The following is a 22,521-nucleotide window of genomic DNA, read 5'->3' on the forward strand; positions in this document are numbered from 1 at the left end:
AAGGGAAGGATATCCGCCAGACGACGGCGCCAAGCAGCCTGTGCCCACTGAGGAGATGAAATAGGTTCAATCTCTGCGGCCATTCAGGGCAGGGCATGGTGCACTGATTGTTTTCTCTTTTTTGTCTGTCCTTACCAGGAGGACAAACTCCACCTTGAGCAACAATAATTATATCATTCACTGTATGTTTACATTAGTTTAATTTACTGTTTAATGTCATTGTTTTGCAACTGAATAACTGAATGAGGTAATACCACCAAACCTGCTGTATATATGTCCAGTTTTTCTATAGGAAATAAGTCAAATAGAGATTCAAAAGCATACTAAAGAGCCTATGTTTCAAAAGTTCTTGCATGCCTTTCCAATATTAGCCTATTTTTGTGTAGAATCTTGATTCTCTCCCTATTTTGCGCCCTGCTGTAGCACAGCATGCAGATAAACTGAGTTGTGATAGCTCCAAACTGACTCCTTTTTAGCTCTCTTCACAGCAGGTTTCTCCATTCCCATTCAGATCCTCTCCTTCCCTCTGTCCTCTTCCTCCGCGGGTCCTTCTAGAATTTATAGAGTTTATATCACTCAGCAGCGGTATGAAGAGGTCGTACTGCAGGTTCGCATGCAAATGGTAAAGCACATTTGTTTGTAGTATCTGAGAACAAGAAAGAGAAAAAAAAAAGCCAAATTTGTTCCTCCACTTAGCAAAGCATTTTCCACGCCCCCCCCCCCCACTTTTCTCAGTCCAATGAGACACTTAGGAACACTGGCTTTTATGATTTTTTATGATTTTTTATGATTCTCTGGTTTGGCAGACGAACCCATTATGAAATGCAAAATAATAACTAATATTTTCCAAATGTAACATAAAGTTATGAAACTGGCTCTAGCCGCCTATTTTTTCCACATTCTTTATAAGTATTTAAGTCTCATGAATCTCACACAGACGCCTTTGAGGTCCCTTTTCCCCTCTCCATACTCTGCTTCATATCTGTGCAGTAAGTATTCCGTGCTTCTCTGTCGCTGCCTCTTTGCCACATTGCTGGGCTAGTTGACTGAAGTTGCTGGTTATCTGTCTAACTTTGACCCAGATGGAAATGTCATGCCTTTTTTTGGCTGTAACCAGGGACTCCCAGCAGTGGCCATCTCATGCCCCTGGCTTTCTAAATATACAGCTGGAGTGTGGAGAGGTTGCGGCTGTGTGTGTGTCTCTGGTGTCTCTGTGTGTGCAATCATAAGTGTATATGTGCGTCTTACTAAAAAGAGAGACTACCAGGGCGCTGCCAACACAGGCATCATGATCCCTCTCATTTAGGGACCGCTAATTGGCAGTTAATTAGCAGAATTGACTCTGTTGTCAGATCCCAAGTGCCAGCCCCCCTACCAACACCCTCTCCTCACTAAGTTCATTTGATCTGGCTGCTTTCTTGATGCTGTAATAATAATCCCATTTTATCTCTTTTGGAGGGAGAAACACATTTGGAAAAACATATTCTCATTATTGGCAGAGGAGAATAGAACAGACTCCCTGTTGTAGCAGGTTTCATTTTGTTTTGCTACAGATTCAAATATCTGTTCAATCTCCACACATGCTTTACTCACAGGATAAGCCTCGGGAGTCTTAAACAGCTGATGTGTGCCACTGTGTTTATGTGCACACTCACACTATATGTGCTGTGTGTGTGAGTGCTTGGTGTGATTAACAGGGCCCGCTCCCACTTTAGCAGACACTGGGGGCACGTTGGGTCATAGCATGGCAAGGACACCCACCGAGGCTGCAGAGAAACCCAGTGCCCACCTCTGTGTGAGTCTGGAGTTATGAAAAACAGGTGGTGCTTTAATAAAACTGGCAAAGTTGGGCAATCATGCAAAAAAATGAATGCCCTTTTACTTGTTTTCCCATTACAAGCTCAAGACTCTCCAAGGCTGTGGAATTCTCCCAGCAAAGACGGCATGCAAGGAGAGTGAAGCCAGACGAGGCAAGATAGAGCTGAAAGAGGCATTACAGAGAAAGCATTAGAGAGAGATGGAGAGAGATGGGAGGAGGGAGGTCTTTGTACTTCTCTGCTCCTTTTGGCTCTTTTATTCCTCAACGGCTTGGTTTTATTGGTGGGTCGTTTAATAACAAGGGCTCTGCGTTTGAAATGAAGTCGAGCTGCGTTTGCGTGGGCAGGCCTCCCTTTTTTATTTTAAGATGGTAATTTCTGTACTAGGGGTGAGAACTGGTGAGAGAGAGAGCGAGAAAGAGAATACACTAGAGAGAGAGAATGAGAGAGAGAGACTCCGAGGGAGAGCAAGAGGGGTGAGAGTGTGGGAGAGGTAGAATTCAAGGAGAATACAAGGGAGGAAAGTAGGTTAATTTATTTCATTTGTAAGAAGAGAAAGAACTTAAAAAGAAGGTTGGTGATAGTGAGAAAGAAAGTGTAGGATGCTGTTTTCATGAACAAGCAGCTTAATGCACACGGGCAGCCACAGTAAGCCTGCTAGAATCTCCCTGCGCCTGAGGCCATCTGTGAGCAGAATAGCAATTTTATTACTTTGTCATTAAACCAATTTCACAGCAGTATTGTTTGTTAATGAGCAGCCGCAAACGAGCGAAGATGTCACGTACTAGAATAGCAGCAAGATTTGTGACCCCAGCACTCCTCTATCTCATTCTCCCAACCTGTACCTCATTCTTATTCCTCTGCTCTTTCTGCCATCATCTTCTTTCTTAACATCCTCACTGTCATCCTTACTCTCTCTCTGCCGTCCTCCCATCCTGCTCATCCCTCCCTTTTTCCCCCTGTTATAGAGGTCTCCTGCTCATAAAAGATGGAAACTGCTGAAAGATAAAATGCAAAGTCTATACAGTCAAGTCTCTGTTTATGAGCTTCCATTTGCCTTTAGAGCTCATTGGGACGAATGGTTTCAGCACAGGCTTTCAGGGTGTGCAGTTGGAAAGCTTGGCATATTGGCCTGTTATTTAGCTCTAAAACCTAACATGGGTGCCAACGGCAAGTGCCAACAGAGGGACTAAGCATCTGAATAGGTGCATAAGTCCTTTGGATTGCATGCGAGATGATGTCATGCATTTTTTTGTGATTTTTTTTCTAGGCTTGATCACTGCTTTTTTATTTGATTAGTGATGTAGTCAATCTAACTTGAATTTTGGCAGTTGTTTGTAATGGTCTGTTTTCACACAGAAAGCCATGTGCTTCAGCTGCTGTGCTGCTATAAGTGTCTTTATGGCTAGTCACTCTGTTTATGTTTTTACTCTGGAGGTCAGTTGGCACAGATTCTTGGTCTTTTTGTGGTTTATGACTTAGAGAGAGAGAAAGAGAGAGAGAGAGAGAGGGGCAGACAGAGGGGGGGAATTAAACTGAAGCCCCAGAGGATCAGACAACCTGACAGAGTAGATTTGCAATAATTAGTTTTATCTGCTAAGGGAGATAGCCAGAGGAGCTGTGTGTTAGCCACAGGGTTCCGGTGTTTGTGATGTGAATCAGGAGACTGGATGTTGTGTATATATTTTTGTGTTAGTAGTTAGTAGTAGGGGTGGGGTGTAGGGGACTAAAAGGGATAAAGGTGACCAGGTGTAACAGAATGGCCTTGAGGGTATATATGTGTGTGTGTGTGTGTGTGTGTTTTGGAGCCACAGAGGACAGGAGCTCCTTCTTTGGCTGAGCTCTTTAAACTCTGTGAACCTCTAAAAGGTATTTTCTCTCTGTCCAGGCATGCTCATTCTCTCACTCTTTCTGTTTTTCTTTAACGTCTTCATACACACTCTGGAGTCCCTCTACCTCTGTGTTTGGATATAGAGTAACCACATGCAAATAAGCTCAGCTTTGTTTGTGTTTTTTTTTCACATTCAAAATAACCTCCAGTGATCCCTCCTAACGTCTCCTTGAAGAAACAATAAACGTATGTTCTACAGGAGAAAGTTGTATTCACATCCTTAACAATGCAACAATGTATTTTTCTTACCTGTTGTATTGTGTATTCTATAAAGCTGTGATTCATGGCCCTGTGCCCTCTGTGGCTTTGAGGTGTAGGCCAATAAGCCTATCATGGAAGACCCTATAAATCAATATAGACCTTTGTTGGTTTAAGCCATGTTCTGCCCCAGTTCAGGCCTGTTATGGATGAGATATCAGTAGAGTTTGTGCCAAGCAGGAAAAAAGGGAGGAAAGAGGGGGAAAGGGAGGAGGGGGTGGGGTCACAGGGCCTCTCTGCAAAAACAGTCTTAATTGGAATGTGGCCCGAACGCTTGCACGTATCAAACCCAGTAATTTGCAATTTGGAGGAGGTGAGAAATAAACGGTGCCGCTCGCTGCCACATTCTCTGCATGCAGTCGGAAACAGGCACACATGCACTTTGATGAAGTTATCAGGAGGAATTAGACACTATTAGCCAAAACTGTAACATGCATAACAAGATGCTGAGATACAGAGAGGAAGAGCAGGAGAAAGGAAGAAGGGAGAACAATGAGGAGTATATTACCCTAATCTAGGGTTTCTCCATTGCCAGCCTTATGAATATTTATTCCTCCCATTACTGATGATGATGTTTCAATTGGGAGTTTCTGTGAGCATGGGAGAATGGTGGAAAAGCCTTTTGCCTCAGCCTGCAGCCCCTGAAGATATATCTGCTTTATCATCTTCTTGTTATACTCTATAAGAGACTATTCTATTCAGCTCTGGCGTACAGGGAGGTCTTCAAATTGTTGTCTCGTCATTTCATTAAAAAGTTCCACATTCCACAGATGAAGAATCATTCATGACAGTTCACAGACTTGAATTCTGCAGCTGAATTGACTGTAGCTTTGTTGTATTTGTTTAAGGCTGTCACATATGAAGGAGGCCAGTCACAGCAGTACACAGTCAGTGGTAGAGCTGATCTGAGAGGCAGAGGGCTCGCTTCAGGCCACCAGGCACATCAGAGTCCCTGTGGTCTGCTCCACAGTGTCAGTGCTGCTTCTGCCAGCAGTCCCCTCCACAAACAACAGCTATTTATATCACCAGCCTGCTGCTGGGCTTTTTAAGCCCTAAACTCTGCTACTGACCGTGCCTGCACATGTGTGTTTGTGCATCCGTGTGTTCACGCGTATGTATGTCAAAGCGATTATGTGCAATTGAAACTCAGATTAATTATTCAATAGGGAAGTCAGAGGCAAGCTGACAACATTTAACCGATGACTCTCGCGGTCACTAATACTGTATGTGCTAGACTTGAACTCGCTCACTCAGACGCATCATGGAAATGTGCTTGATGGAAACACTCACTCAGATGCCAGAGACACAATGATGAGAAGATGATGACATCCCAGTAGGAGGGAGAACCCCTGTCCAAACACACACACACACACATACAATGAGTCCTGTACTCCCCAGTTGTCTCAAGTGCAGTGGTACCTAAACCCCGGCCTTAGAGAATCTTAGTAGTTTACTCAATAGGCATAGATGTCATTTTTTAATTGCTTCAACTGCTGTGGCTTTTCACTGCCCCAAATTCACAGCACACCACTATGAGTAAGTCGCAGTAAGAGCAGGGAGAACATGTATACATAGGTTTGGGGGCGGGGAGGTAAAATGGGGACACCTTCCATACAACATCCTATTGCCTTTGCTTTCTGACTTCTGCTAATGCACTTATATATTCAGGAGTCTGCAAATGTGCGTGTACATGTACAGCACATGCATGCTCGCAAAGCATGTATGTGTGCTCCTTAAAGAATGTAACTGTTGCTCTTGGCATGCCCCTTCTTCTCTTTGAGCAGAAACCATTACAGTCTTAAAAAGGAGGGAGAAGAAAGATGTTTGATATGAAGCAAAGGAAATAGATTGGCCTTATTTCCTGCCTGGCTGCTGCAGCGCAGACACTTGTGTTGCCTAGACGATGCAGGCAATTGACACTCAATTTTGTTTGAAATATCACGCCTCTATCATGTCATTATCAGCTTCCCCTGGTAATCCACAAAGCCGCCCTGTTTGATATCTGACAATAAGGGGGGAGTCACAGAGTCATGGAATCTCTCACTCGATTACCAGGCAGAGAGAGAGAAAAGGGGTTGAGAATGAAAGGAAGCATGAAGATGGGAGAGCAAGAGACAAAGACGGGGTGAAAGAAATAAGAGATGGAAAGATAATGCAAGAGTAGAAGAGCTAAAAAAAAGCCATACATTTGTGTGAGAGCAGTGAGAAATGTATGAAAACTTAGATCATACATGCCCTCCCTGCCAGAGACACACAAATCAGCCCAACAGGTCTGGCATTTTGGGAGAATCTGGGCGATAGAGGTGGCACTCTTTACAGCTGAGAAATTGGGGTGATCTTGTAAGCACACCCAGTCCTTTCATGAGGGCTAGGGGTAATGATAGTTTTGGAATTCTATTCTCTGTGTTGCTTATTTCTGTATGTGTGTGCCTGCCAGTAAGTCTCTGTTCTATTGCTTGTTGGCCCTGCATGAAAGCAGGAAGCCCTCACCCACCCATGAGGTGAGAAGCTGGGTTATGAGGAATGAGCATTACCTTCCAGCGTTGACGGCCTCTGTCATGCGGCATGTGCTGAAGCCTTTGACGGGAGCTAATATTGTGCGTTGGGTGTTTTCAGGTGTTCTTCAAACAACAGAAAACACAGCTGTTAGTCCCTCAGCTCCAGGGCAGCCAGAAAATACCTTTTGTGCACCTATGCACGTTAATAAGGTGTCGTCTTAAGGGAGGAGGTGCAACTGTAAGTTAAGAGGGTCTTGCTAACAAGAGAGATGTGGATCAAGTCTTCCTGTAATCTCCCTGTCTAGGTGTGATGCTATTAATTAAATAATAAAGTATTCCAGGGCAGAGGTGCCACGCTCTGAGGAAGGAGAGGTTAATGAAGGGAAATATTAGGGGACTGCTGGGGAGAAAGTAAAAAAGAGATGATTTCATCCTCCCTCAGAAAACTGGTAGAGCTAGGGCAGGTTAGCCATGCTGGGTTGCTACAATAAGGTCTCTTTCATACAGGTGTGTTGACGCCTGGGGCAGGCTTGGCCTCAGTCCATTCCATTCACCCTGGCTGATTTGAACAATAACTATCATATCTCTTTAAAGGGAAGGGAGGGTGAAGCATCAAGAAGGAGATGCCTGAAAGCTGTGTCGGGGCCAAGAAAAACCCCCGCTGCCGTTGTCAGAGCTTGTTGATGTTGTCGGGAGGGAAAAAACTGTTTTTTCTAAGCCCCCCCCCCCCATAACCCCCACATTTTTTTTCCTCTTCTCCTTCCACTTCTGTACTGGATTCGGTGTTTTTGTGCCGTAGGACAGAATGTGGTGAAGAGACAGAGGAACAAAGTGCTGCTGTGTGGAGCAGCAGCTGCTGCTTGCCGGATCAAAGGGGCAACAAGCGTGGTCTTCCTGGCCCAACGCTGCTCTGGAGGTGTTTGACGGACAGTCAGCAGCTGGGGCCGCACAGCCCGCCCTGTAGGGGTCAGGCTGCTGGACTGCCAGGCCCAGAGGTGACATGCCCTCACTGGACAGGGGGAAGAGGGGGGAAGTGTTAGATGGGAGGGTAAATAGCAGAAGAGATGTCTATGTTTGTTTCTTTTGTTTGTTTGATTGTCTTGCTGTTGTTCCTTCTGGGATTATTCTGTATTCGTATCAGACGTTTTATTTTTATTTTTTTTGAATGAAGAAACAAGTTCTAATTTATATGTATAGGTGGTATGCTAAACCATCAGTAGCCTCGCGTTTCACTCCACACTGCAGTATTCCACCTCTCTGGTGCTGACAGAGAATCAGTGAGAAAAGGGAGACAGAGAGCAAGCATGCCGCAGTGCTATTGATTTATTTTAATTAGCTCCTCGTTAAATCTTGTCAGTTTGCAACACAAATATATAATTCTTTGTCTGATTTTCCACTGGAGTCCTAATGACTCGCACTCCCCGGGTTTCAGAGAGGAATGACTTCTGCAGACTGACAGAGCAATGCAAATGTTAGTCATATAGGGTTGAGGGGGGGATGCCACAAATGGGCAATGAGTGGAGTAATAAAAAGGGAAAGAAAAACAGGTCAGTGAAAGTCCATGGAGGAGAGGTGAAACAGTCCCCCTTTCAGAGGCAGACAAAAGAGTGTGTAGGGGGTGTGATGTGGGGGCACTGTGGATGAGGGAGAGAGGGAGAAAGGGAGAGATAGACAGAGGTAAAACTATGTAAACACAGTGGCTGCCCTAAACGTGGGCCCTCTCTGACGTTCCTAAAAAATGATCCTGCCTTGCTCTGCTTCACATCTGCACTAAATCAAACACGGGGGTGAGGTAATGTTCGCCCGGCGTATGTCTCCTGACTCCTGTTTTAACTTAAAGAACGGATAGAATAAGGGAAACTCTGTTTCTGATAGGATGAGCTTGAGGAAGCTTCCTCGTTCTTTCCCTATCTCTTTGTCCTTTATCTCCATCCTGGAGGAGGGCAGTCTGTGAAAAGCTCCTTTGTGATAGTTTATGATAAATCCACAGATACTACTAGGTTCAGTCGGGTGGTAAACTATGTATAGACTGTTACAGGGGGGCCTGCCTGGACCATGTGAGCTGATTAAATCACTGTTGTTGACACTACAGTAGATCAGTGTTGGAGGTTCAGTAGCCACAGACTGCCCCGTGTCTGACCGGACCATAATTAGTGTTTGCTTATACTAAACACACCCTCCTCACGGGGTTAATTTGCATGCACTTCCTGGTCAAAGGACAGTGAGTGTTTTTACTCCTTTCTTTCTCTTTTTTTGAAGGGAAAGGATCAAACTAAAGCTTTCCTCCTTTGAATCCAGTGAGTTGTGACTCAATTGCTGGGGGTTTGGAATCTTTATTTCCTTCTGAAGCGGAAGTATGGAAGCAATGAGCTTTAATAGGAACCAGAGGACAGTCGTGTTTGCAAGCACTGATCATGGATTGAGTTCAGCACGTTCTTGTTCAGATTGTGTTGCATCTAATCTTCCCACAAAGACGGACAGACAGGGGCCCAGGAATTTGACTGTCAAACGGAAACTTGGCATAATATGAGCTTTCCAAATTGGGCATGTGTAGGTCAGCCATGAAGGCAATAAACTGTCAACAATTTCTGTGTCACACTTTGAAAGCCACCTCCCATTATTGTCCACTCTTAAGCAGTCTACTGCTTATTTCTTGGAGAAGACATGTTCAGTGTTTCTCAGTTTCTCTCTCCCGTCTCATTTTGGCTCTGGCTCGGTTTCTTTCTTTCATCACAAACTCGTCAAACAAGTGACCCCACTCCTGATTGGCTGGGTTTCCGCCGATCTCTGCAGCAATTGGCCAAACAGCGAGGCTCTTTCTGTCTCGTCTCCCTCCCGCCTCTCTCTCACTCCCTGTCTCTTGGCTGTGCTCCAGGGTAGGGTGGTTTGGCATGACAATTTCTCAGGGAAGGAATGCTGACAACAGGAGCGAGTTACCAGGTGTGGCTGCAAGTCAGTTAACCAGAAACAAGGTCTTTCTGACAGATTGAGATGAGGAAGTAAGAAAAAAGTACTGAGTCAGACTGACTGGTTTGTGATTACATCTTCAAACTTCCTGTAATCTGCCATAGATTCTGTCATTTTATAAAGCCCTTTCTTTTATGATTAAGATGTTGTATTGCATTGGTGGAAATCTTATAAATCTGAAGGACTCTACTTCATAAAATTAAAGCACACAGTCCTCACATGCGTTCTATATGCATAACATAACTTTGTACATGCTTGCCAGGGTATTTAACACCTGAAGAGGCACTCTCTGAAGCTCCCCCCTTGTGTGAGGGTAGATATTAGTAACAAGGGATGCTGTGTTGATCCAGCCTTATGGAGACCCTGTGTCAAGTGGACTCCTGCTGCCCTGGCTCCATCATTCATATGGGCTTGTTTTTTTCCTCTGACAGATACAGCCACAACGCTCAGAGCACTAGTAAAAAGTACCACTTTATATCATAGTTTTTTAAGGCTTTCTGTGTATCTATGTGTTTGTACACATGCATCCCTCACACCATTTCAGTGCATGTCTGTGAGAAGTGCTACTGTGGGCCAGTTGGCAGTACTGTGTGAAGAATGCGCTGACATGCACAATACACACATATTGACTGACACGTGCATACATATTCACATGCATGCTCCAAAGCGTACTTAGCACCACAAGTGCAGTTTTTGATACGCAACTTGAAAATGTGTTTAAGGCTTATTGGCTGGACGAAAGCAGTCACTCACATTAAACAGCATGTGTACTGCTGCCCCCACCAGCCCTGCTTTCTCCTGGGGTATTGTACACATTCTGTGCTGTATCCCAATGAATGACCTCCACACGACCCCCTAACCTTGCCTTTAATTATTTGTTTGAAGACAGCATGGAGTTCCCATGCTGAGAGGTACTCTGTGTGCTGTGTGTGTACGTGTGTGTGTTTCTGTGTGCTAACACTGAGCAGAGGCAAGCCATAATAAGCTAGACCACCAGATGTAGATAATAAAACATGGGCTTTGGGTTGGAGGTTTTTTTAGCTAGTGTCCCCTGTGAGCCTCCTGTGTTCTGGTTAGCCTACGGACACGCTGGCGGTGGTTGTGGTCATGTCCATGGTGTCGATGTGTAGATTTACGGCACGCACATAGCAAATGGTTTAGGAATTCTGAGTCCCTGTGGTCAACCTCTGTGTCTCCCTCAGGGCTTTGGGTCCTCAGATCCATCCATCTGACTGTCCATCCGAGTTGACTGGCCCTCATCTCTGGAGGATTCCTGCTTGTGTTGTTCTAAGCACACTCCATTAGCAGCTCACGGGTCGAGGGAAAACACTGTTATCAGGCCTGGCTCTGATAATCTCAATTGGCTTTACCCAGACTGATAAAAGGTGCTCTAAGGCCACGAGAGGGGCCCTTGGTCATCCCCCCCCCACCCCCCATTCCCTCCAGTGCACCTCATCGCCGCCCGTTACTGTGGCAACTTGTTTAGCTTGCAAAAACAGAGCCTTTGTGACTATGTGGTGTGATATGGTGGGAATTCGCCAATAGGGAATGCTGACAAGAAGCAGGCCCATCTCAGGAGGGAAAATATTTGAATATATGTTTGTCTACACAGAATTTAGCTGTTTTTACACTTAAACTTAACATTTCAAATAGAAAAAAATGCTGTGGTAGCTAAACATTTCCTTACGAAGCTGGAAAAAACACAACATGAAGAACACTGTTTTTAAAATCTGCGAATGGCTCTTTGATCATACAGACTGTTCTCCAGTACGTAAATTGTTTCCTCTGCAGTCACTGCAAACCGTATGGTCAAATTTAGCACCTGGGAAGAACATTCCTAATATTACGTGTTTATGGTTATGACCCAGAATAGGTAAGAATGCACATGGTTGTGATTTTGAGCCCCTTGGTGTGTCTAGAAAAGGGAGAAAGCAGGACATGTATTTTGGCAAGCCTTGTGCTTTGTGCTTAAAGAGGGGGTGTGATACCAAGAATGTCTTACTGTTTACTTGCTCAGCTGGTTTTGATGCTTTCTCTCTTAAGCACTGCAGGCATTTCTGACAGCATAGCTATCTAACAATGCTCTGTCCTCTTTGTTCTATCAAAAAAACACACTTCACAGTTAATAAAACTTAATCCTCATCCCTCCCTTAAATCCCAAATCATGCATTACAATCATATAATTTCCAATCCAACTCCTCTCATTCCTGCACTCCCTTCCTCCCCTTTCATTCTCTTTCATTCTCATATGGATGCGTTTCATCTTTTTCCTCTCAGGGGCCCGCAGCACCCCTGCGTACCTGCACTCTGGATGCCCCCTGGCAAATGAGCACCACGTCTCTCTTTTCCCAACCGTGCATTTTGTACGTTTAACCATGTCACTTTGAGCCGGGCAGATTACAGGCGTTTAAGTTCATTGGAGAAGGTAAGGGCAGGTATCAGGGCTTCATGGGGGATTAGGAGCCCAAATTGGTTCCAGCTCTCCCTTCCTTCTAATGACCAGTTCTTTAGCTGTATTGATGGTGCCGTGGCCCGTATGTTAGGAGAGGGAGGTGAGGCCTTTTTTTTTCCTCCATCGCTTTGTGGAACCAGCAAAGAACTCCATGCTGGACAGCTCCAACGTGATTTGAAACCCCTCTTTAATATCAACCACATGGTAGTACCCGAGCGGCTGTGTCCACGCTACGTTTCCAAGTTTATGAATCTGAAAACAGGAAAGCAAGAATGAGAGAGAGGGAAAATGGTGGAGAGCACTCTTAACCTGAGTGGCCAGCTTGTCTTTGACACAGCCCAAGGCATCCCGTTCTAAGTTAAAAAGGTTGCCCCTGGTTGGCAGTCACCTCCACATGACCTCTGGCTCTACACTGGAAAAGCCACAGGAGCAAGGCTTGACTGGGGAGGCTTTGTGGAGCTGCACTTATTCGCTGCTGTGGCGGTGATAAAACTTCAGACAGCCTAATTGATGGGCTCACTGACATAACAATACCTTGTGAAAGCACGGAGTGGCCCATGCCTGGTCCTCATTTCTAGACAGCTGGAAGGGGAGCAGAGCCCCCTACAATCCAGCTAGAGTCGGGGTCCCACAGAGGGGGCAGGAGGTGGAGGGATGGGGTGCAATGAAAGGAACCATTTGTGTGTCACATTTTGCAAACCTAAATCACACTTTGAAATTCCAATGCATGATAACAGTGCAAAGATCTGAAGCGCATACAGGTTGCTGTACAGTGAAGCTGCTGTGCATGCTGTGCAATGGGCTGCAGGGGTGACTGAGAAGAGAGAGAGAGAGCGAGACAGAGATGTGCCATGTTGAGGGTGCTTCTGTGCCCAAGCTGCACTTAATACTTGAGGAATGTCTCCCTGGTGCCCATAGCAACCCAACGTAATCAAAAGCTTTATTAAAAGAGGGGGGAATAGATCATAAGGAACATTAAAAGTATCCCTCACTGGGTTCCCAAGTCAGCACACAATTGCCCTTTTGTTTGTTGCTGTTTTGTTGTGTGTGCCTCTCTCAAGGACTCAGTGGCTAATGTTGCCATTAAGTCATGTTTTGTCTTTGTGGTGGCTTGTGATGAATCTTTCTACGTGTGAGAATGCAGGGTGATTTAATGTTTGTTTTTCTCTTTCTTTGTGTTTTCCAGGTTTATTAACGCCAGAAGAAGAATAGTACAACCCATGATTGACCAGTCAAATCGAGCAGGTAAAAAAACAGAACAACCAAGCCGATCTACAGTACTGCTTCTTCTCTCTCTCTTTATATATGGAGACACCCTTTTCCAAATCCTTTACTGGCAAGCTCAACATGCCTGGAGCCCAGATTTTTTTAAAGGGCACCCTACATCTACATCTTCCCCAGAATCACATCTACAACCTCCTCTTCCTCTTCACTTGTTTCCATTTTCTCAATGAGATGTGTTCAGCGGTGTTGTGGGCCGTTTGCTGATTGACTCTAATTGGAGATTTCCCAGTCTAAGTGGAGAGAGAGAGGTATATTAGCACTCTCCCTGTGAATTACTAATTGGACACAAGAGGAGTGCCAGAAACGCTAAGAGCATTTTATGAGTTATCTTCCTTTTTTTAATGCTTGTTTTGGTTCTTTTCTTTTTCAAAAATTTTTTTCTAGTGTCAGGGTTACGAGGTTAGGAGGAGAAGGGGCATTCCTCTTACTGATTCTTCAAGAATCTTATAGTTAGTGATAACTCATTTTCCTTTTCTGTTATGGTCAGATTACAAACAGAGGAGTAAACATGCCACTCTGTGATCCTGTGCAGCGATTCAGTCATCCTTAGCTTCATTGACTTTGGCATTACAAAAAAGAAGTAATTTGTCTCGGGGAGGGAAGAGCTGTTTTTGTTGATTAGCAAAGCTCACCGTCTTATACGGATCTTCACATACTGAGGGTGGAAATTGTTCAAACAAAAATGAGCCATGATTAAAATGAGATGCGTTTACAAATGTGGGCGACTCTCTCGACAGTTATTGTGCTTTTGTTGTGTGTGTATATGTGTGTGTATGTGTGTGTGTGTCTGAAATATTTGACGGCATGCATCCAACGTGTTTCAATCAACAATCTCTTACAAACACAGCATGACTAACATCTCACTCTAATCTTTAAGAATTACAGATTATCCAAGATAATGCTGTTACAGTCCCAGAATGTTCTCTTTTCCACAGTCTCTAAAGACCATTAGGCTAATAGTAAACAAAACAAGATGCTGCTGATCAAATTGGTTGCTATGGTGTCTTCTGTATCATGACAGATACTCAAGTAAATCAATCATAACATGCAATGATTTGACAGTTTAGAGATTATCTTAATGTTTGAGATTCTTTGTTAAGTTCCTCTCTACACTAGAGACTGGCTTACTTATTGACTGGGTGAACTGCCTTCTGCAGCACAAATGCTTCTCATCCTGTCAAACTGCATTGCTGTTTCTCTCTGTAAGAGAACAATGTATCTCCTGTGAGTGTGGTTTTGAATGACACTGGCTGTGTGTATCCACATGCGTGTGTGTGTGTGTGCGCGCGCTTGTGCTTGCATGCGAAAGGACCTACTGTATGCGTGTTTGCATGCCACACGTCAGTCAATGTGGTCCACAAACATGAGCACAATGTCTTACAGTATGTTTGGGCTGGAGCTGGGACAATTGCTGATTGTCTGGTGTGTTTTCTCTTCTTCTCCCTCCCCCCCTCCCCTCCCTTTTTCATGTCCACGTTTTGACTACAATCAGGTTTTCTTCTTGATCCTTCAGTGAGCCAAGGAGCAGCATACAGTCCAGAGGGCCAACCAATGGGCAGCTTCGTACTGGACGGTCAGCAACACATGGGGATTCGACCAGCTGGTAAGATGGACCATCTCTCTTCCTTCACCCCCCTCTTCCCCTTGCACCATGCCTGCTTTACCAAGTTTGACCCCTGGTGATTACAGACCTGATCAGCACTTCTTCACCTCTTGTCTGTATAGCATGAGATTCGGTCACCTCAGCACGGAGCAGGTCCCCAAATATTAACTGTGCACCGCAATAACACCTCTCTCTCATAATAGTTCCCTCACAATTCCCCAAACTGTCTGTATTGCTTGTTTTTTAATCAAGCTCACCACTACCAAATAATCATAACAAAGTGATCTGTGGGATGCAATGCAAAACACTATCCCTAACACCTTCCCTTTTATACTACCTTATCACTTTCCATCTTAATCTAACCAGCCTCATCCTGTCTATTAGCGGGTCTTCTCTGGCCTCTCTACAATTCAATCTCCCGCTGACCCTTTTTCTGGCATTTATCTCTTCTTTCTAGGGCCTATGAGTGGAATGGGGATGAATATGGGCATGGATGGGCAATGGCACTACATGTAACCTCCATCTTGTAAACGCAAAGAAAAAAGGGGGAAGTAAGTACTGGGCTCTTTTCCTTGTTTTTTTTTTTTTTTTTTTACACCTTTGGGGCTTAGGGTCCCTTTCACTTCACCACCACAACCTCTTCTTATCCTGGCCATAATTTTACAACATGCCCTGACTCCATACTCCTCAGCAACAAACTGTCAGGGTTGTTTTTAAGAGGATGCTTTAAGGGTAGAGGAGGGGGCGGCTGAGGATGAAGTGAAGGCTTGAGAAAACTGGGAACCATCCTGGGACAGAGAGGACCCGACTTGTGGCGCCAGACAACAGGAACAACAACAACAGAAGAACTGGGGAAGAAACAAACCTGGCATGGCATGCGCAAATTTATTTATCACAACAGCACCATCGCTCTCCGCATCTTGGACAGCCAATGCAAATGTTGGACATTTAGGGAAAAAATAACATCTCCTGGGGAAGGGGCTGACAGGGAGAAATTAAGCAGGCTCCAGTGAAGCGATAAAGAAGGAGAAGTGAAACTGTCCTCCGAGTGACATAAATCTGTCTGTGGAAGGATTGATGCCCAAATTATCTTATATGCAAAGACGGGAACACCGCAGTACATTACGGTCCCTGAGCGAGATATACGGGCCGTGGGTGACATGGCCGATCCTTCACTGGGGGTTTGGTTTGAGCTGTGTAAAGGGTGGAATGAGTGTGTGGGGGGGCTGTGTGTTTTGATTATTTTTTACTGGAGGGAGACGATTTAAGGTGGGGCGGGGGCCAGTGACTGACCTGAGACTCGCAGACAAGAGCAGGGAGACAGTGAGATAAATTTATAAGGCTGCACACACAGGCGATCACGCTGTCTCTAAAGGGAAGGAATCTCTTTCACACACACACACTGTGTCACTGTGTTTTCTCTCGCTCACACACAATCCCTTTACAGCTAAATGGCTGCAGTCTGATTAAGCTGGCCATTCTGCCACAGTGCTGACATTTGAAAAATCAAGACATATCACATCCCAAAGGCAGCAGGGCAGACGAGATTTTATTTAACACCTAAACTCCCTTGCCCAATGAGGCACAATATAATAACACTTACCTTGATTAAAAGAACCCTTTATATGTAAATGGAGACTGGATTTTCCGAAGGGTCACAGCAGCAATTCTGCCGACAAAGATCATTTCACCCTTCTATTCCTTGCTTCCTCTCTCTCTCTCTCTCTTCCTCTGTTACTCTCTGTCTCTCGCACGGTTTATCTCATCCCCTCCTGTCTTTGCTAATGGCAGCAGGAAAAAAAAAGTGAAAATCAGGAAGCAATGTTCCCTAAAACAGCCACACAGAGACAACATTTGCTCAGGTTGGCTAATTCTTAATATAGGCCTATATAATTTTGAGACTATTTAATTACGTAACATACTTTATGCTTCATGACCAATTACATTAATAGCTTAATACAGAGGAATATTATCCTCTCTTGATTTGATTACACAGCTACACAATATGGTATATTTGGTACTTAATTATGACTGGCCATTGAGCAGGACTGCTGTGCCATAACAGAAGTGCACAGGGAGGCAGGCATGCAAAGATGGCAAGAGAGCTAGAGAGGTGGGGGGTGGGGGGTGGAGGGGGTAGCCTGGTCTGTCCCCAGTTATTGTCTTCGAATGGTTTTACCACTCTTGTTAATAAGGGAGGGGGGTCTCAGATCTACTTAACGGAATGACTGCAGCTTACAAGACTAGAGATTACCAGCTTACAGCGTCAAAAACATCTGCCGGGCCTTTTAACAGGAGCCGCTCTAGGTTATAGGGAGGTGAGGGCACCTATCATACCCTAACACCCTGAATGATTTATTTATTTTATGACCCCAGTAGTGAGGTTTTAAGAGACCTTCTCTGACAAACACTTGCATTTGAAATGAACTGACATGGAAAGGGAGTATTAGTGAATGGTACAGCTTTCAACCAGTGAGACTGCTCATTAATCTTGGCCTTTGCTGTCCCTCTCTCCTTTCTGTCTTCCTCCTTTTCCCCTTACCGGGGCCCTCCAGTGTAATTTCTTAATTGCAGTGTACGAAGGTGGAGGAATGCAGAGAGTGAGCATGCCTAGTGACCTTGCAGCGACCTCTCCCCTCCTATTACAGCTTCTAATCCCCCAGGGGTTCACATTACAAAGCAGGCCAGCCCAGACCCAATCCCAGACCCAGGCCCCCTGGCACCAGCAGGACCTCCTGCTCACTCGTCTCTCCCCAAGGTCCAGGCCTCTAGACCAGCCATGTTCCCATACTGCAGTCCCAGGCTCCAGACCCCCCACCTGACCCCCCCTATTTCTTTTCTTTCTGATTACAACAAACAGCCATGTGAAAAGCCAAACAGTGGCACTGCTGAGCCAGCTCTGTGTCCTGGGTCCTGTCACAGTGTGAGAGATGCCAGCATGCTGGGGTCTCCACACATATGAAGCAGAGTCCATCTTGAAGGACATCAACATACCCCCTCCTCCTTTTTATTTTGTTTTTCTCCCTACTTCCTTTTTATCTTTGTTACTCTGCCTTGGTGCTGTTTTCTTCAAAAACCCACACTGCATGCATCCAAGAAGGGCACTTTGTTTTGCCTGACATGCTCTCATTCAGGGGTGGAAACAAGCCTTTAATGTTCGCTGATACCACTAACTGAGTCCTCAATTATTTAACTTCTTTAAGGGATCTTAAATCAAATATGTTCACAGAGGCAACGTCCCCATGAGAGAGCGCCTGTTCGGTTTGTCACTAAATTCAGCTGGGGAATTGACTGTTTCACTTGTAAAAGTATTAGCACTTCTCCACATCAATACGCCTGCTTGGTTTTCCTCACATCCTCCAGGACTACAGTGTCTGCGGATGACTGAGGATCATTTTCCAACCTGAGACCTGACCACAACGCTATTGGGCATTGTAAACCACTCACCATAGCCTAAAATAGCTCAGTGCAATAATGTCTGTCTTTACTTTCAGAAGCTAAAAGCTCTGTAGTCACAGACGCAGTGTCATAAAATCTGCTCAGCTCTTTGTTGAGTTTAAATTGAATTGAAACCCGTTAATGAAGAAGGAGCCTGTCAAAGCAGCAGTTTTATTGACTGTATAACAACATTATTCTCTTTCTGTCTTTCCTCTCAGGTCTGCCAGGCATGCCAGGGGACTACGTACCTCAGAGCGGTCCTATGGGCATGAGCATGGCCCCACCCACCTTCGCCAATCCTCATCAGATGACTTCTCACCCATCCCAGCTTCGACATGGACACCTGCTCCACGCATACCTACCCGATCATCCCCACAGCCACCACCCTCACCATGCCATGCTGATGCACGGAGGACCCTCGCCACACCCGGGAATGACCATGTCTGCACAGAGACCCCCTTTGCTCACTCCCATTGACCCCAGTACTGGAGGACAAGGCCTGGACATCCATGCCCAATAGTATAAGGGAACTTTGCTACCACGACAACAGCAGCTACAAGAAAACCGTTAAAAAAAAGAAGACAAAAAAGAAAGCAGCAGCCCACAACAAATCCTATTTTGAGACTATTTTTAAGAATAAAAAAACAAACCCTTTTGACCAGAATTTGACACTAAAGAAACAATTCCAGATGAGCTGTGATAATTCTTTTTTCTTTTCTTTTTCTTTTTTTTCTCTTTTTTTTAAAAAACTTGTCAATTTTGTTACTTTCATCCAAACGGAGGACCAAGCTGACAAGAACACTTTGTAAAGTCTTGGGCTTTTGGTAAAGATCAACACGAGGATGTTTTGACGTACACGTGTGCAAAGAACGGACAGATGCACGCACTTGAGAAACACACACTTTTCGCACTCACACACCATCATAAACACGTTCAGTACACTTTCATGTGACGCGCTTCAAAAACAATATCACTCTGGAAGATTTAAAAAAAAAACAAAAAAGAAACAACAGAAAGACTCCAAGAGTTATAACTACTGTAGTATAAAAGTATAGATAAATAAGTTAAAACTTGTGCATTTTTTTTTGTTGATCACATGGTTTATGTTTCCTGAGCTAGTTTTAGAATCAAAGGTTAACCTTTTCTCTCTCTCACACTGTGTGTGCTCCTTCCTGGAGGAGAAACTGTCTCGCAGCACAGCACTATAAAAGAAAAAAAAACAATAAGAAGATGGAACATCTCAAAAAGGCTCCAAACCACAGAGGGCAATCAGGTCCTGTCCCCCCCACATAAGAACAGGGCATGATGGGAAAAGGCTGCTAAATGACACCGGATCTCTCCAGAAGATTCAGTTTGAACATTTGTCATGCCCCTCTCCTTTTTTTTTTTTTTTTTTTGTTCATGAATGAATGTTGCCCTGTAGAAAAAAAAATCTTTGTTTGAATTGCCCAAGCACTGGATTGTGTTGGTTTTATACATTTTTATTTTATTATTTTATTTTTTTGTACCCAGGACTCTCATTGGTAAGAGCCTTTTGAAGGAAGCTTAACAGTGGAAAAGCAACATCCTGCAGCGCTTCTTCAATCCACGGATCAACATTCTTTTGCCATAAAGGACAATACTGACACAAACGTTGATTTGGTGGCACTGGAGAAGCATTCGATGGTTGATGCACCAAAAAACCTAAAACTTAAAAAAAAAAAAAAAAAAAAAAAAAGAACAGAAAAGAAAAAAAACTTAAATTATGAACTCAATGCTTTTGGGGGGAAAAAAAGCTGAGAGAATATTGTAACAAACTTCGTACAGAGTTCAGTCTATTAATTGTTTCATGTTAGATATTCTATGTGTTTACCTCAATTGAAAAAGAATGTTTTTGCTAGTTTCAGATCTGCTGTGGCATTGATATTGTATGTCCATGAATTCCTTCCTTTTTCAGCACGTGTTCCTCACTAGATGATAAGATGCCGTCTCCCTTAAGCTTTGTCAAAAATACATTAAATACTTGTATGAGGACTGTGACGTAATGTTTAAAAGGTGTTCAGTCACAAATGCTGTAATAAATATTTCATTTTTGATTTTTGTTAGATTTTTGTGTGATTAACTGTGTTGCTTAAATGAGTCTTAAATCCAGTTTTAACAAAACAAACAATTGTTTATTATTGGTCAGAACATCTGTTTATTGGGTTTATTGTGGCATGTTACATTTATTTTTTATTTTATTTTTTGCATATGGTCATAAAAATACACCTGTTCTCACTTTCTTCCTTCACTCTGTTTGCCATAGTTTTAACCATTTAAGTATTGAGTGCCCCTTCTAATATTATGGTTGAAATACATCTTGCTATGGCAGACATACATATATATAGTTACACCAGTGCATGTCTGCCATAGCAGGTATACATACCTAGGTTTTAAATTTAAACATAAACAGTGAAGGAGGGGGTATAAAAAACAACTAGTGGCATCCAGGTCACAATGAACATGGTGGACAAAATTAAACTAAATGATCTTTTATTTTTAATTTGTAACAGTCACAAACAAAAAGGCTAAAATAAGCAGATTAAATAACATTAATTAATTCTACTTCAATAAAAAAAATAGCAAGGGTAATTTGATTTGAAAATGAATAGATAAATACATCACCCTTCACTGAATCACAGAGACAACAGAGGTAATGATTTGTCCCTGGAATAATTGCTGCTGTAGTGAGAAACATGTCTGGTCCTCGTTTCTGCCGTTTTACAGCGCCGCCTGTCGGTTCAATGTGGCACCGTCGTCCAGGAGTACACACACACACACACACTTACACACTTACACAGATGGGCTTTGATAGGCTATCTCCTCTCTCTTTTCTCTATTTCTCTGCCTGTGTCTGCCCGCGGCCATCCACCTCACAGCCTTAAAGCAGAAATGACAACAATCACTCCGGCTGAAATATTTTCTGTCCTTCACAGGGAAGTAAAAACTTCTGCTCTTTTAGATCCACGACTTCAATATTTTTTCCTCCTACAAATACTGTTTATCGCTATTACTCCCATGTGCGAATTAACGATAATAATAATAATAATAATAATGTGTACACTAAACCACGCTGGCCTGTCAGAATTTCTTCTTCGCCTTCTATAAATTCCGATTTGTTTTTTAAATAATATTCTTAATCCTTTTTGTTTATATTTTTATTGCATGTTTAAATAATACTTTCCAATTATTCTGAGCATTATGAGCTTTTTGATTGTTTATTTTTTTCTGCCTTATACTCAAGTGTTTAAACACTACACTCCTGAACACATTTTTTAAGTCACTGTTGCATTTATAAAATTACGATCAGTTGTTTTTTATGTATTTATCCTAAAATAGTTGAATATATTTTTATGTTCTTTTTCATAATTTTATACATATATATTTTATCACTACCCACAGCAACTATCCTTTTAGACTTTATTTACCATTTGGTTTAAATATGGACATAAATGGGCCTGTACCTGGATTGTCTTAGTTTTTCCTGTGTGTACAGTGCAGAGGGAGGTGAGGCCTTAACACACAACAACAGCTTTTATTTATTGGTTTAACACTTGGGTTTAGTTATTAGTGCATTTTCCTTTCTCAGCTAGTTTAAACCTAAAAGACTTTTTTGTTGTTTTTCTCGTGGTCTATTATTCTGTGGATAAAACGGAAGGAAGAAGCCCTCCGTTTTGTGCGGAGATTATCAGATGAAAAAGAGAGAAAACGTGAGGATTACTGTGGATGGAGAGGATTTTAATATTAATAGTTTTTTTTTCTTTTCTCTCCCCCCCTCCTTCGTCTCTCTCCCACCCTCCCTCCCCTCTCCTGCACCCCCCACCACCACCACCACCCCCCACCCCTCCCTCTTCCCCGATGAGACAGAAGGTAGATTGCCTCTGCTGCTTTCCTTTTGCCGATTCGGTGTGACAGGGATGATGGATGATCCAGCCGAGCTAAACAACTCCTCCCCTTCATCTCCTCCCTGTCAAAGCCAGTCCGGGCTGCTGCTGCAGGAATAAAATAAGGAATATATTCCCCCTGCACTGCTGCACAATGCAGCCCGTTCCTCTGGAACACACTCTTCTCCAGTGCAACAATATTAAAAGTCCACACACACACACACACAGTTCACAAACACTGTTCGAGCGCGTGCGCGTGCGTAACGGAGGCAACATGTTAATAATGCTCATGTTATTGGCTCTTTTTTTTCCTCCCCTCTGCACAGCATCTGGTAAAGTGTGATCTGGGAGAGGAGGCTGCAAATATATATTTTTAGATACTCGAGTGCATCTGCTGGCAGCGACAGGAGA

General features: G+C 43.7%; 1 protein-coding gene across 8 annotated transcripts in view; it reads left to right on the forward strand.

Annotated features, from left to right (window-relative positions):
• meis2a (Meis homeobox 2a) overlaps window positions 1-20,283 on the forward strand; it is a 75,598-nt gene extending 55,315 nt beyond the window's left edge. For 3 of the 8 annotated variants that reach the window (XM_028395296.1, XM_028395297.1, XM_028395298.1), the window contains exons 10-12: window positions 13,070-13,128; window positions 14,660-14,770; window positions 18,427-20,283. In XM_028395296.1, the coding sequence (XP_028251097.1) occupies window positions 13,070-13,128; window positions 14,660-14,770; window positions 18,427-18,728 (472 nt within the window). In that variant the 3' untranslated portion in view covers window positions 18,729-20,283. Of the gene's footprint in view, window positions 1-13,069; window positions 13,129-14,659; window positions 14,771-15,227; window positions 15,322-18,426 lie in introns of all 8 variants that reach the window. The other 5 variants (XM_028395301.1, XM_028395302.1, XM_028395303.1 and 2 more) reach the window with 3 other exon arrangements.
• The last annotated feature ends 2,238 nt before the right edge of the window (window positions 20,284-22,521 follow it).

This window comes from Parambassis ranga, chromosome 22 (assembly GCF_900634625.1).
Source record: "Parambassis ranga chromosome 22, fParRan2.1, whole genome shotgun sequence".
Lineage (NCBI taxonomy): Eukaryota > Metazoa > Chordata > Actinopteri > Ambassidae > Parambassis > Parambassis ranga.